This window comes from Mauremys reevesii, linkage group 10 (assembly GCF_016161935.1).
Source record: "Mauremys reevesii isolate NIE-2019 linkage group 10, ASM1616193v1, whole genome shotgun sequence".
Taxonomy (NCBI): domain Eukaryota; kingdom Metazoa; phylum Chordata; order Testudines; family Geoemydidae; genus Mauremys; species Mauremys reevesii.
In genome coordinates, this window is record NC_052632.1 from 51,063,240 (window position 1) to 51,079,136 (window position 15,897).

Here is a 15,897-nt window from a genome sequence, read left to right on the forward strand (position 1 = left end):
TCGCTATAGACTGATAGGAGCCAATCTCAGGGTACGTCTACACTACGGGATTATTCCGAATTTACATAAACCGGTTTAACAAAACAGATTGTATAAAATCGAGTGTGCGCGGCCACACTAAACACATTAAATCGGTGGTGTGCGTCCACGGTCCGAGGCTAGCGTCTATTTCTGGAGCATTGCACTGTGGGTAGCTATTCCGTAGCTATGCCATAGTTCCCGCAGCCTCCCCCCCCCCCCCCCCTTTGAATTTCCGGGTTGAGATCCCAGTGCCTGATGCGGCAAAAATCATTGTCGCGGGTGGTTCTGGGTAAATGTCGTCAGTCACTCCTTCCGCTGGGAAAGCAACGGCAGACAAGCATTTCATGCCTTTTTTTCCCTGGATTGCCCTGGAAGATGCCATAGCATGGCAATCATGGAGCCTGTTTCGCCTTTTGTGACTGTCACCGTATGTGTACTAGATGCCGCTCACAGAGGCGATTCAGCAGTGCTACACAGCTGCATGCTTTTGCTATTGCATGATAGCAGAGATGGTTATAAGCCATATTGTACCATCTACCATACCATAAATTGGTAATAAGATGGGCATGGCTACCAGTCCTTTGCACTGTTCCATTTGCTGCTGTCATAAGTGCCCCTGGCTGCTCTTAGCCAGGGCGCAAAGCAAAATTGGGAATGACTCCCTGAGTCAATCCCTCCTTTTTGGTATCTAAAAATAGAATCAGTCCTGCCTAGAATATGGGCAAGTGTACTAGAGAACCACTGTATCAGAGAACCAGAGAGCACAGCTGCTCTGTGTCAGATCCTGCATAGATTATGAGCTGTATGCTATTCACAGGGGGTGCTCCTGCAACAACCCCACCTGTTCATTCCATTCTTCCCCAGCCTTCCTGGGCTACCGTAGCATTGTCCCCCCACTTGTGTGATGAAGTAATAAAGAATGCAGGAATACTTGTTAGTGAGAAATGAGTGGAAGGCAGCCTCCAGTTGCTATGATAGTCCACATAGGACATTAAGGAGTGTGGAGGAGAGGAGCCCAGCATCCTGCTGCTAGTCCAGGGGCAATTGAATCTTTTCTTTACACATGAAGGGTGGGGGCTGATGAAGCTCAACCCCCTGTTGCTATGATGATGATGGTTATCAGCCATATTGTACCATCTACCAGGAAAAATTAGGGCCAGGCGCCCTTGATCGACCTGACGGATGCTAGTACGCATGGTTACCAGTCCTTTTGCACTGCCCCATGTGCCAATAGGCTGATGATGACGATGGGTATCAGTCTTATTGTACCATCAGCCACCCATGGCGGGGGGGGAGCAAGGATGTTGGTGTTGAGTGCTGCACCATCGCGTCTATCTGCAGCATTCAGTAAAGATAGGGTGACATGTAAAAGAGTCAAGACAGGATTGTTTTCCCTTTCACTTCTGGGGGGGGGGGTGCGTAAATTGCCTAGCTATGCCCTGACCCACCGCGGACACTGTTTTTGACCCTAGAAGCATTTGGAGCTCAGCCAAGAATGCAAATGCTTTTCAGAGACTGCAGGAACTGTGGGATAGCTTGAGTCCTCCAGTCCATGAGCGTCCATTTGATTCTTTGGCTTTCCGTTACGCTTGCCACGCAGCAGTGCACTGAATCCCTGCTATGGCATCTGTCTGGAGATATTTAAAAAATGATTTTGAATTTCGTCTTCTGTAACGGAGCGCTGATAGAACAGATTTGCCTGCCCTTACAGCGATCACGTCCGCATCGTCCATGCTGGAGCTCTTTCTTTATTTTGATTTTTAACTGCATCACCACCCGTGCTGATCGGAGCTCCACGCTGGGCAAACAGGAAATATTCAAAAGTTCGCGGGGCTTTTCCTGTCTACCTGGCCACTGCATCCGAGTTCAGATTGCTGTCCAGAGCGGTCAGTGGTGCACTGTGGGATACCGCCCGGAGGCCAATACCGTCGATCTGCGGCCACACTAACCCCAATCCGATATGTTAATACCGATATTAGCGCTGCTCCTCTCGTTAGGGAGGAGTACAGAAACCGGTTTAAAGAGCCCTTTATACCGATATAAAGGGCCTCTTAGTGTGGACGGGTGTGGCGTTAAATCGGTTTTACGCTCCTAAAACCGGTTTAAACGCGTAGTGTAGACCAGGCTTCAGAAGGGAGCTGGCTCTGTGACTAAGTGACACAAAACCACCCAGGCTTCCACAGATCTAGGATGATTAGGGCATACTCAATATTCTCCTGATCCAGACCTTAAAAAGCAACAAAGAACAGGGACATGAAGTCAGTTCTGCAATATTTCTTTTGTCTTAGATGAAACCATAAGGCATTACAATAGCTTTGCCATTTTCTTAACATGCCTCACAGCATTTGCGTGCAGGCCCCAGATTAATGTCTGGTGGGCAGTCAATTCCCCCATCCAGCTAGGCCACTATAAACAGCACCAGCACATATCCTGCAGCTGGAAAGGCTCTCCTTTCTTGAGCAAGGCACTGATGCGAATTCATGGTCACATGCAAGGTGCAGCAACCTGGGGAGGTTCTTTCCTTCACAGAAGTAGAAGCTCCCAGTCTTGGCCTATGTTGGAGGCAGAGATCAATTCCCAAATGTTGTTTCAGATTCAGAGATGCAAAACACCCCCTTTTGTTCATACAAGATCTGTTCCCACCTATTTATGAGAGGAGCTTGGGAATGTGATGCATTTGCTAGCAGAGGATAGCTTCTTGTGTTCATGGAAGCATAGAAGATTAGGGTTGGAAGAGACCTCCAAGTCCAACCCTCTGCTCAAAGCAGGACCAACACTAACTAAATCATCCCAGCCAGGGCTTTGTCAAGCCAGGCCTTAAAAACCTTTACAGATGGAGATTCCACCACCTCCCTAGGTAACCCATTCCAGTGCTTCACCACCCTCCTAGTGAAATAGTTTTTTCTAATATCCAATCTAGAGCTCCCACACTGCAACTTGAGACCACTGTTCCTTGTTCTGTCATCTGCCACCACTGAGAACAGCCTAGCTCCATCCTCTTTGGAACCCCCTTTCAGGTAGTTAAAGGCTGCTATCAAATCTCCCCTCACTCTTTTCTGCAGACTAAATAAGCCCAGTTCTCTCAGCCATTCCTCATAAGTCATGTGCCTCAACCCCCTAAGCATTTTCATTGCCCTTCGCTGGACTCTCTCCAATTTGTCCACATCCTTTCTGTAGTGGGGGGCCCAAAACTGGACACAATACTCCAGATGTGGTCTCACCAGTACCAAATAGAGGGGAATAATCACTTCCCTCGATCTGCTGGCAATGCTCCTATTAATGCAGCCCAAAATGCATTAGCCTTCTTGGCAACAACGGCACACTGTTGATTCATATCCAGCTTCTCGTCCACTGTAATCCCCAGGTCCTTTTCTGCAGAACTGCCGCTTAGTCAGTCAGTCCCCAGCCTGTAGCGGTGCATGGGATTCTTCCGTCCTAAGTGCAGGACTCTGCACTGTCTTTGTTGAACCTCATCAGATTTCTTTTGGCCCAATCCTCCCAATTTGTGTAGGTCACTCTGGACCCTATCCCTACCCTCCAGCGTGTCTACCTCTCCCCCCAGCTTAGTGTGATCCACGAACTTGCTGAGCCTGCAATCCATCCCATCATCCAGATCATTAATGAAGATGTTGAACAAAACCAGCCCCAGGACCAACCCCTGGTGTAACCTGCCTCCTCCCTCCAAGTCATCTGGACTTTTTAAAAAGCATTTTTGCCTCCTTCCCGCAATGGATTCAGTCCTGGGAAAAAATCCAGGCACTTTGAGGTGGTGAAAATATTAATGGACACTTTAGCGAAGTGGCCAATCAGCAAGGTGCTCATACAGCAGACGTTCTCAAGGTAAAGAGCTTCCTCACACAGGATCCAGAAAGAACTACTTTTCACTAGTGTTAGGCAACCAGGGGTAACAGGTACCTGGTGAACATGTTTAGGAAGGTCTGTATGATCTGCTCAGTGAAAGGTACTCCCATCTGTACCCTCAGTCCTTGGAAGAGAGTGAGGAAGAAGCTCAGCATCTCGTCTGTCACATCTATAATAGAAAGAAGAAAGGCAAGGGAGGGTGTTAACGAGACAGCTGTAAAGCACTGCAAATGTTTGCTTTGTTAATGATCTTTCTCCTGTGCTGAATTCCCCTTTACTCATTCATGCTGGGATTACCAGCAGGGCTGCCATTGCAAGTGAGAGACTAAGGGCTGGTACCAAAGGTTTATAACCTGACACCTGGTGGGAGAAACAAACTGGAGTGGCCTTTTATACATCCAGCCAGCATGATACAGTGCTAACAGCAGAGAATCCACTTAATTAGTCTGAGCCACTGACATGGAAAGTACTGAGGTGCCTCTTGGGCCCGCTCTGTCAGTTCACGCTTATACAGAATCAACAGGAAGTAACATGACATTCAAAAGCCATGTGCCTTTGTGCCTTTAAGAGGTGGGGGAAGGGAGGAGGAGAAAAAGGAAACTGACTGGTTTGATTTTTTGTAATTATTAAAGACACTCAGCTGAATTCAGAGGTAATTCCCAGCACATGGCTGTGTGCTTAACTGATTATCACTGCAGAGTCAAGTCTTGTGCTACACACTTGATTGGGTAACCATGTTAAAGCTGCATCTGCTCAATTCTTTCACTATGCATGTCCCACCATGGATAAATACTGCAACTGCATGAGACTGTTCACAAAGGTAATTTCACTGTTCCCTTGTCTGCTAGCTATTCACCAGAATGGTTAATCAGGGAGTTGTGATACCAGCTCATCCTGCTGGATATGGTTTGCCTTTAAAGTTACCCTCTATTTTGTCTCTTACTCTTCCCCCTACCTCCCAGCTCCTTACTTCTCTAAACATCCAGGGGAAAGTTTTGTATTCCTGCTCCACCACAGAAGCTGCCACCTTTCTTTGGGGTACTAGCTGTGACCCACGATGGTCTCACTTGGCTGCCCTGCTGCCTCTTTTCTAGTGAGCTGCTGGGTACTCCGGGGGCTGTAGCTGCCAGCTGCCTTAGTGCGATACAAAGCCTGCTTCTCAAGATTAACTGGGGTCCCACTCAGGATAAGACTGGTTAGCAAGGACCTCTGGGGCCTGGCTCTGACTCAGGATTCTTTGCTTCACAAGCAGTCTCAAGAACCGTCTATCTTGGTCTGAACGGGCCTACACCTCCACACCTCTTCAAGATTCTGAAGATATGGTAAATGCCAGGTAACATTATGTGCAAAAAACATGTTTTGTTTTTAAATCCCTTAGCCAGGTTTGTTCCATTGGGTGTCTGGCAAGGGACCATTCCCGAGGAGCAGGTATAGGGCATCCTGAGGATTCAGTATGTTACAAGCTTTCATGACTATGTCCTCGTCAGTTGGAGTACCAGTTGTTTAAGCGATTTAAGACCATTTCCCTATCAAATGTCCTCTGACCTTTTCCTGATCCAAGATGCAGCTTAACCTAAAAGTTCCCAGTTAAACAGCTGCCCCCAGTACTGATTTACATTCCACCTGGGCAAACAAATCTATGCACCACAGCTAATTTTATCAGAATGGGCTGTGGGCGTTTATCAGTAGGTCATAAGAGCTACTCACAGCATTAAAGCTTGTCCTATTGTTATACCTGACTGATGAATGAAAGCTGGGAAGAGGGCTAGTGAGACCTGCACGGATTCCTGCAGTGACTGATAACAGATCTGCCGAGACTTGGTAGACTCTCCAGAGATACTCTCCACAATGTCTTCTAAGACACTAAGTGTCTGGTGAATGATCACTTTGGCTGCGAATCAAGATGAAGAAAGAGTTATGAGAGATTTTCCAGGGATACCAAGAAAACTAACCAGGTGGCGGAAATCACTCATCCACATCTACAATGGCCAAAACCTAGAAGCCTTTCCACAGACAAGATGACTATATAGCAGCTCAAGTTCCCAATGCAAAAAGTGCTTAAAAGTGTGCCTAGTTTTAAGCAAACAGGCCCACTGAAGACAACTCACATGCTTAGTCCTAGCCATGTGTTCAAGTACATTGCTTGTCCAAATGGTTACTGCTTCTATTAAGAGGCAGAGACTATGGGATCACAGAGAAGTCAGATTAGTGGTCTCATTTAAACACACAGCTAGTTAAAGTAACACCAGACAAGAAGAAAGCAAAGAATAAACATGCTGGAACAATGGGATACACTGGGTCAATTCAGTACTCATGACAATGACAACAGCAGTGAAGACATTGCAAGCAAGCACTGTGTAAATATCAATGGAGGAGAGAAAACACTGGGCCAATTCAAGCTGCACAGCAGTTTTCTGATGAGTACCAACTGTCCTTTTAGGATTGAGACAGCCCAGCCCCCACACACTTGTCCCGTATATAAAGCAGACCACTGCTCTCCAGAACGTGCCAGGTTTGAACACCTTGTGTCTGTACTGTAGCTGTAAGTGATTTGGAATCCTAGATTATAATATTTAGTAGAATGATCCTCAAAACTAAAGCCCCGCAACATGCATAGGAACCCTTTTAGCTAGCAGAGAACATGAAATTTCAACCCCCTGACCCCAACAAGGGTTCTCTATATCTGAGTCTTGACAAAATCCTTACTATTTTCTCACAGCTGAAATCTTTGGGAACATTACCGCCAACCTAGATTTCCAGCATAATAGCCTAATGGTAGCCCCCCAAACTACTGCATTAACCAGCTAGAGTATTTTATAATGTAATCTTTCCTGCCTAGAAGGTTAAAAACGACAACTTGATCCTGATCTCAGAGCAGTGAAGAAGTGTACTGATAACTCACTGGAGCAAAAGTTCCCTTTAAAACACTCACTGAAAAGGTGGGAAGCACAGTCGCATTAACAGTCATTTGATCTAACTGCTCATACCTCAGCCTCCCAAATAAGTCTGAGTACAGGCTTTCCAGCTAGTGCAGTTATTGGAACAACTCAGCTTAATGACTCCCTATCAGCTGCTGCCCTGGTGGCTGGTTCATATCAGGAAACAGAGCACTTACTGTCCTCCAGCCGCACTTTCCTCTGTGGCAGGATGGCACTGGATTTCAGATGGCGGTATTCCCTTGTGAGGGCAGAGATCAGACTGGCATGGTTGGTTGAGCGAACTGCCCACTGCTGCTCACTCTCTGGGAGATTTGGCCATGGCAGCAACAACACATTTGAGAGCGCTCTGCACACCAGTACCTGGGCCTGGAACCAACGAAACATTAAGCCTTGAAACAACGCAGCTTTAAGGAACCTGCTATTGCCTCATTTAAGGGAGACCTCTCTCAGTTTACATGGAAGTGTGATTCTAGCATAAGTATTGAAGAAATTAAGTTTAATAAGAGAGACGTTAAGCCCAACATGCATCTGAAATCTTGCAGCTCTACAAACTAGAAGGGGAAGGTGAATATTGTGATTAAGGCACTAGACCCAGTCTTAGATCTGGGTTCAGTTCCCAGACTCTCTGGATAACCTGGAGCAATTCACTCAATCTTTGTGCTTCAGTTCTGCATCTGAGTAATGAGGGCTTTGTCTACACTGCGCAGCAGCGTTGACTACAGGGATGTGAATTACAGAGCCCACCCAAGTGTTGTGATCTAACTGTCCTGCGTGAAGGATATGTCTATACTGCAATTAAAAAAAACAAAAAAAACCTTGCAGCACATTTGTGTCAGTGGGCTCCTGCTGCAGGGCTAAAAATGGCAGTGTAGATGTTTGGGCTCAGGCTGCAATCCGGGCTCTGAGATCCTCCTCCCCTTTGCTATTTTACAGCCCCTTAGCCAGAGTCACCTGACCCAGGTGTGCCACAGTTTACTGCAGTGTAGATGTATCCTAAAAGGTATCTAGCTTGCACTAACAGAGTCCTGTTTGAAAGAGGACGTACATTAATGCAAACTAGGCATCTTTTAATTTGTGCCAGTAATGTCCACACAGGACAGTTAGATTGCAACGCTTTGGTGAGCTCTGCAATTGGCCCTTCTATAGTCCACAGCACTGTGTACACAAGCCCAAGGATAACGCTTCCTTGCTCCTAACTACTGTCTGTCTCGTTATTTATATTGTAAGTTCTTTGGGACAGATGCATAGTAGGTTTGTACAGTCCTCAACACAAGGAGACGCTGATCTCTGCCAGGGCCTTTAAGTACCACTTAAGACAAATCAGCATTTAAACTGGGAATGCAAACTAAGGAATCTAAATGGAAATATTCCTCCCCATGAGTCATAGCCAGCCCTAGAGCGCAGAGGTTCAGAGACAAAACTATCAAGTGTAGATAATTCAGAGCTCTTGCCATCATAATACAGCCAGGACATCAAGTACAAGTTACAGGAAGTTAAGATGTTGTTTAATGAGATTTGAGAGTTTCAATTTTATGCTTTTCCTCAGTATTAGTACTTCTACTCTAAAAATTAAAGATCATGGACATATCCAAGACACTCTGATTGCTGCACATAATGTTTATAAAATCCAGGAGTAACATCTCTTTCCCTGAAATTGATGTACCATGATGGTAAAAGCTGTGGTATTGTTTCCTCAGGGCACCCAATTAAACTGACATTCTGCATTTGTGTTAGAGTCAAACAGCACCTTATCAGGAAGCCGCTGAGCGGAAGTATCTGTGATCCTGTTGAAAACTTTCTGTACTGCTGGGATTCTAATCAAGAACACTGGCCGCACTGTGGTAGCTAACGAGACCAGCAAGTGGCACGCAGACAACAGCAACTTCTCTTGCACCTGAAAAAGAAAGCATGTGCTGTTAGGCTCTGCAGTAACTCAGTCCCACACAGTGTCAAGAAGAGACAGTGGACTTTCTGGGACACAGCACTGGTATTCAAGAGCACACTGAACCTGACAGACAGAACATTCACACAAACTAGCCTTCAAGCACAAGTCAGTATTCAGTGGCCTTTAATCAGAACACACGTCAGCCCCTTACCACTGAGTGTGAAGATTCCTCAACTCCCAGATTAAAGGAGCCACAATATAATTAGACCTTTATTAATCCATCTTTACTTAAGAGGCAGCTCTTGAGCAATTGGCTGTCATTTATTTCTGTGATGCTATTTAAGGCAGCTTTTGTCTCGAAGACACTACCTTCACACCTCACCAAGTTTTTCACCATGTTCTTGGAAAGCAGACTAATACATTGCACAGGCAAACAAACAGAACCTCTCATCTGCAGATTCACATGTCCTGAGGGCCAACCTGCTAAATGCATAGAGACAAGAGTAGCATCTGCATGGAAAGTTGGATGTTAATTTCAGGTTTTACCCTCTTTCTCGGAGAAGTATTTGCCCTTTTTGATGAAGGTACCTTGGAGCTGATGAGTGGAGTAATTGCTTCCAGGGCGGTGGAGACTAGAGAGATGAACTGCTCTGGATTCTGCCGATGAACTTCACTGTAGAACTGGGCTAGCCAATGAGAGTAAGCCTGCAATGCTGCCAGTGACTGAGCGTGGCTGGAAGGAAGGAGAGACAATTGTAAGAAACATGTGATAAAGGGCATTTCAGAAGGACCACAACAGGATGGCAGAAGTCTCAAACGCAGTAAAGTAGCTCTGATGACATGTTACAGAGAGGCACTCTTTTCCTTGGAGTTAAGGTGGACAATGGCTTTTCCCATTATAAGATATCCAGAACTGTCCATGTCTGAAGTTTAACACATGCATTAGAACTTCTGGAAACTTTAAGGCAACCTGGAGAAGACTTTTTTTTTTGAGAGAGAGAAATATGAAGGCTGCACTTCTGGAACATTTCCAGAACTTCCTTTGGCACAACAGTTGGCCAAGCTTGATTCAGTCTGATTGCAACCACACTCATGGTCACATTTAAGCACCTGATAAGGCCTGATATCAGTCTAGTTTGTAAAGGTTTTTATTAAGTGTGCATGTGGGAAGAAATAAAAGCAATTTATGGTGACATGAATAATTCGGTAGAGTTCCTAACTCCGCATGGCTTCAGTGGTAGCAGCCACAACAGGGATGGACGGGAAGAAGCAGCAGGCAGTCAAGATGGGAGAACGGGGAGGGACACGAGACCTGGAATGGGTATCCCTCTAGCAGTCTAGAGACCACTCCCCAAACCAACTAGTTTCATTTTACATGTCTTATCCCCATGTACCTATCCACCTGACTGGTGGTAGAAAGGAGACCCTGCTCCCAGGACAGTTTGGGGGCTGGCTCCACACAGGTTGGAGACTGCAGGACTCCCATCACTGAACAATTCAATATATATATTTTAGACACCTAAGGAAATTGCCAGCCTGGGAACTTTAAGGTAAATTTAAGACTAAACACCTATCAGTTACTTACAGGGGACAACCTTGAGAAAGTTCTAGTCCATACAAAAAAACCCCTCAAAACATTACAAAGCCTGAAAATTCAATGTGAAGGCTGTACTTAAGTCACTTGAAAGCTTGGAAATACTTCAAGTTTTTCAATCCACCTTAACTCTGCCCATAGAACGGAAAATCAAGCGATACTCTGAGCTTCAAGGTTGCAGATATCAACAACAAAGATTCCAAACACTGACCAGTAACCTAACTGGTCTATCAACCAGAATATGGAAGTCAGACTGCACATTTCCACATCTTTTAAACAGAAGGGAGTCTTTAAATAACTACAGTAACCTTTTGTTCTGAGCTATATGCAGTCAAACTGCTGCACCTTTCAGCCAAAGACACTGGGTTAGATTCCATTCCCCAGGAGTTTACAGGATTTAAAACATGCAAGTTGTCATGTAGCAAGACTTAAAATCTTGTTTGTAAAACTATGAAGACCGAGAGCTGGAGCAAAAATAGAGTGCTTACATGCCAAGGACTTCTGGTGGTGGGCTTCACATGGGCATGCCAGGTATTTTATGCATTAAACCATAGCCCCACTCTCCAGCATTCATAGAATCATAGAATATCAGGGTTGGAAGGGACCTCAGGAGGTATCTAGTCCAACCCCCTGCTCAAAGTAGGACCAATGTCCAACTAAGTGGCCCCCTCAAGGATTGAACTCAACTCTGGGTTTAGCAGAACAATGCTCAAACCACTGAGCTATCCCTCCACCCAATATGGCTGGCACACTGCAAATAAAGCACATGGAGCAGATTTGTAAGATCTCTGCTGCCTGTGTTAGCAAACTGAATGGCTTTATCAAAACCTCCATCCCGCTAACGGGTGTCCACAGGGGGAAGGTAATCAGAGAAAGGTGTTTACATCTTGCTGATTTTCAATATCCTTTTTAGGTTTAACTTAATTTTGGATTGCCAAGATAATGTTTATTTCTTGTTGTTTTAAACTGCTCCCCTCCCTCAGTGTTTACAGTTTAACTCTAGACTATTTTTGCCAGGGATTAGCACGTGAATCGGGAGTTCAATCAACAGTGAGTGCAGTTACTTTAAAATGTTGCCTTTGCCCTAGTACCTGCACCCACCAGATGTGTTGAGACAGGTGGCATAACCGACTCTTGTGCTATTGCTCCACTGTGCATACGTCAGGGGTACAGGAAAGTTAGCAAGAGGTCATATTATAAAAAAAACTGCTGGGTTGCTGTTTCAAGTGCTCTGTATTTCAGGCTCAATGCCATGTCAAAAGCTACAGATCAGAAAAGACGGTTACTCACCTGTAGTAACTGGTGTTCTTCGAGATGTGTTGCTCCTATCCATTCCATGTAGGTGTGCGCGCCGCGCGTGCACGGCTCTTCGGAACATTTTTAGCCTAGCAACTCCGGCGGGCCGGCTGGCGCCCCCTGGAGTGGCGCCGCCATGGCGGCGGATATATACCCCAGCCGGCCCGTCCGCTCCTCAGTTCCTTCTTGCCGGCTATTCCGACAGTGGGGAAGGAGGGCGGGATTGGAATGGATAGGAGCAACACATCTCGAAGAACACCAGTTACTACAGGTGAGTAACCGTCTTTTCTTCTTCGAGTGATTGCTCCTATCCATTCCACGTAGGTGATTCCCAAGCCTTACCTAGGCGGTGGGGTCGGAATGAGACGTGGCGGAGTGTAATACCGCAGAGCCGAAGGCTGCGTCGTCTCTAGACTGCTGCACCAACGCGTAGTGGGAAGCGAAGGTATGGACTGAAGACCAGGTGGCCGCTCTACAGATGTCCTGGATGGGGACATGGGCCAGGAAAGCGGCCGATGAGGCGTGTGCCCTCGTGGAGTGTGCGGTGAGTCGGCACGGGGGAACGCGAGCAAGCTCGTAACACGTTCTGATGCAGGACGTCACCCAGGAAGAAATCTGCTGCGAGGAGACTGGCTCGCCTTTCATGCGGTCAGCTATTGCCACAAACAGCTGGGACGAACGCCGAAAAGGCTTCGTGCGGTCGATGTAGAACGCGAGTGCTCGGCGGACGTCGAGGGTATGCAGCTGCTGTTCCCGAGGCGAGGCATGCGGCTTCGGGAAGAAGACCGGGAGGAAGATCTCCTGGTTGAGATGGAAGGGCGACACCACCTTGGGGAGGAAGGCCGGGTGTGGTCGGAGCTGCACCTTGTCCCCGTGAAAGACGGTATATGGGGGACCCGCCGTCAGGGCGCGGAGCTCTGAGACCCGTCTGGCGGATGTGATCGCCACGAGGAAGGCCGTCTTACAGGTAAGATGGAGGAGAGAGCAAGTAGCAAGGGGCTCGAAGGGTGGGCCCATGAGCTGGGCGAGGACCAGGTTAAGATCCCATGTCGGAGCAGGAGGCCGCACCTGCGGGTAGAGACGGTCTAACCCTTTAAGGAATCGTGATACCATCGGGTTGGAGAAGATCGAGCGACCTCCTATAGCTGGTCGAAATGCTGACAGCGCTGCCAGGTGCACTCTGAGGGACGAGATTGCAAGACCTTGACCCTTGAGGTACCAAAGGTAGTTGAGGACAGTCTGGATGGGGGCCGAGAAAGGGTTGATACCTCTCTGGTCGCACCAGAGGGCAAAGCGCTTCCACTTGGCGAGGTAAGTAGTTCGCGTTGAAGGTTTCCTGCTTTCGAGCAGCACTTGCTGCACCGCTGCGGAGCAATCCCTCTCTGCGTCGGTTAACCATTCAGGAACCAAGCTGTAAGATGCAACGATTGCAGGTTCGGGTGACGAAGCCTGCCGAGGTCCTGGGTTATGAGGTCCGGCCACAGCGGAAGGGGAATGGGTTCCCGAACCGACAGCTCGAGCAGCAGGGTATACCAGTGCTGCCTCGGCCAGGCCGGAGCGACGAGTATGATGCGGGCGCTGTCTCTCCGGATCTTGAGTAACACTCGGTGGACGAGCGGAAACGGAGGAAACGCGTAGAGAAGAGGCTCTGTCCATGACAGGAGAAACGCATCTGAGAGGGAGCCTGGAGCTTGACCTTGGAAGGAGCAGAACCTGTGGCATTTGCGGTTGGTCCGGGAAGCAAAGAGGTCTATCTGGGGAAAGCCCCACCTCTGGAAGATGGAATAAGCCACATCTGGGCGAAGGGACCACTCGTGAGAGGCGAAGGACCTGCTGAGGCGGTCGGCCAACGTGTTCTGCGCTCCCGGCAGAAAAAACGCTTCGAGGCGAATCGAGTGGGCTACGCAGAAATCCCAGAGGAGCAATGCCTCGTTGCAAAGTGGGGAGGACCGCGCTCCGCCCTGCTTGTTGACATAAAACATGGCTGTGGTGTTGTCCGTGTAGACCGCTACACAGCGGTTCTGCAGGTGAGCCCGAAAGGCGAGACAAGCTAAGCGGATCGCTCTCAGCTCCCGGACGTTGATATGGAGGGAGAGCTCCTGGGGTGACCAGAGACCCTGGGTGTGTTGGTCTCCTACGTGAGCCCCCCAGCCCAGCGCCGAGGCGTCCGTCGTCAGGGTGATTGACGGGCGAGGCGGGCGGAACGGAACTCCCTCGCAGACCGTTTCCGGGTCCAGCCACCAGGTGAGCGTCTGGAGAGCGGGCTTTGCCACCGTTACCACCATGTCTAGGGGATCGCGATGAGGGCGGTACACCGACGCCAGCCACATTTGGAATGGGCGAAGTCGCAGCCTGGCGTGCGCGGTCACAAATGTGGACGCTGCCATGTGACCCAGGAGGCGGAGGCAGGATCGCACCGTTGTCGTCGGAAAGGCCTGCAGTGCCCGAATGAGGGAGGCCAACGTGTCGTGCCGAGTGCGAGGGAGGCACGCTCTGGCCAGATGGGAGTCGAGGACCGCTCCTATGAACTCCACTCTTTGCGCTGGAACTAAGAGGGACTTCTCGGTGTTGACAAGCAGGCCGAGAGACCGGAACAGATGTAGAATCTCGGTCACCTGATTCGCCACCAGCTCTTGGGAGCGGCCCCGAATCAGCCAGTCGTCGAGATATGGGTAGACGTGGATGCGACGACGGCGGAGGGCTGCGGCGACGACCGCCATGCACTTGGTGAATACCCTCGGCGCGGTGGAGAGGCCGAAGGGGAGCACTGTGAACTGGTAATGAGCTCCGTTGACCATGAAGCGCAGGAAGCGTCTGTGGGGGGGGTAGATTGCCACATGAAAGTAGGCATCCCTCATGTCGAGGGCAGCAAACCAGTCTCCCGGATCCAAGGAAGGGATAATGGACCCCAAGGTCACCATTCGAAACTTGAGCTTGCACAAGTATCTGTTGAGCTCCCGGAGGTCTAAGATGGGACGAAGGCCTCCTTTCGCCTTGGGGATGAGGAAGTATCTGGAATAGAATCCCCTGCCTCGCCTGCTGGGAGGCACCTCCTCGATGGCACCCACGCTCAACAGAGATTGGACCTCCTGTAAGAGGACTTGCTCGTGAGAGGGGTCCCTGAAGAGGGACAGGGAGGATGGGTGGGAGGGAGGGGGCGAAATGAACTGTAGGCGGTAGCCGTATTGGACAGTGCTGAGGACCCAGCTGTCTGATGTCACAGATGACCACGCCTGGAGGAAGCGGGAAAGGCGATCGGAAAACAGAAGGGGTGGATCCTGATTGGAGAGAGGTGAGCGGCCCTCGGGCGTCCCGTCAAAAGGCCGTCTTTGGGCCCTGAGGGGCCTTGGACGATCCCTGGGCTTGGTTACGCCGCCCGCCCGATGGTCTGCGGCGGAAGGGGGCTGAGCGCCGATTGTTAGGCGGGCGAGGTCTGTTGTGTTGAAAGGGGCGATAAGGTTGATGCCGGAAGGAACGCCTTTGGGTGGCCGGCGTGTGCATTCCTAATGTACGGATCGCCACTCTGCCGTCCTTTAGGGTCTGAATGCGGGTATCAGTCTTTTCTGAGACTAGACCCTGCGTCTCAAAAGGAAGGTCCTGGAGCGTGTATTGGACCTCCGGCGGCAGAGTAGAGGACTGAAGCCATGCAATGCGTCGCATGGTTACCCCTGACGCTATGGTCCTGGCCCCCGAGTCCGCTGCGTCCACCGCTGCCTTAATTAAGGTTCGGGAAGCCAGCTTTCCTTCCTCCAGCAGTGCCGAGAATTCTCGGCGGGAATCCTGCGGGGTGAGCTCCGCAAATTTCCCTAGGCAGCCCAAGATGTTGAATGTATATCTTGAGAGCAGGGCCATTTGGTTGGCGATGCGGAGTTGGAGGCCACCCGCTGAGTAAATTTTTCGGCCTAACAAGTCCATACGCTTGGACTCCTTCGACTTCGGCGCAGCGGCGGGCTGTCCGTGTCGCTCCCGGTCATTGACAGATTGGACAACTAGAGAGTCCGGAGCTGGGTGAACATAAAGGTATTCGTACCCCCTCGGGGGGACCGAGTACTTCCTCTCAACTCCGCGCGCTGTAGGCGGGACGGAGGAGGGCGACTGCCAGATAGTGGCATTGTTCTTTTGTATTGTCCGAATGAAGGGGAGCGCTACCCTCACGGGGGCCTCCGCCCCCACCACGTCCGTGATGGGGTCATCGACCTCCTGGACTTCTTCCACGGGTAGGTTGATGGCCTTAGCTACCCTTCTGAGAAGGTCCTGGTGAGCCTTGAGGTCGATCGGCGGAGGCTCCGACGGTGACGCCC

At 49.4% G+C, this 15,897-nt stretch overlaps 1 protein-coding gene across 3 annotated transcripts in view; it reads right to left on the reverse strand.

Moving 5' to 3' along the window:
* XPO6 (exportin 6) overlaps window positions 1–15,897 on the reverse strand; it is a 113,231-nt gene that overhangs the window by 12,580 nt on the left and 84,754 nt on the right. For all 3 annotated transcript variants that reach the window (XM_039491378.1, XM_039491377.1, XM_039491376.1), the window contains 5 exons: window positions 9,295–9,439; window positions 8,569–8,715; window positions 6,998–7,187; window positions 5,618–5,773; window positions 3,937–4,051 (listed from right to left, as the gene is read on the reverse strand). In XM_039491378.1, the coding sequence (XP_039347312.1) occupies window positions 3,937–4,051; window positions 5,618–5,773; window positions 6,998–7,187; window positions 8,569–8,715; window positions 9,295–9,439 (753 nt within the window). The remainder of the gene's footprint in view (window positions 1–3,936; window positions 4,052–5,617; window positions 5,774–6,997; window positions 7,188–8,568; window positions 8,716–9,294; window positions 9,440–15,897) is intronic.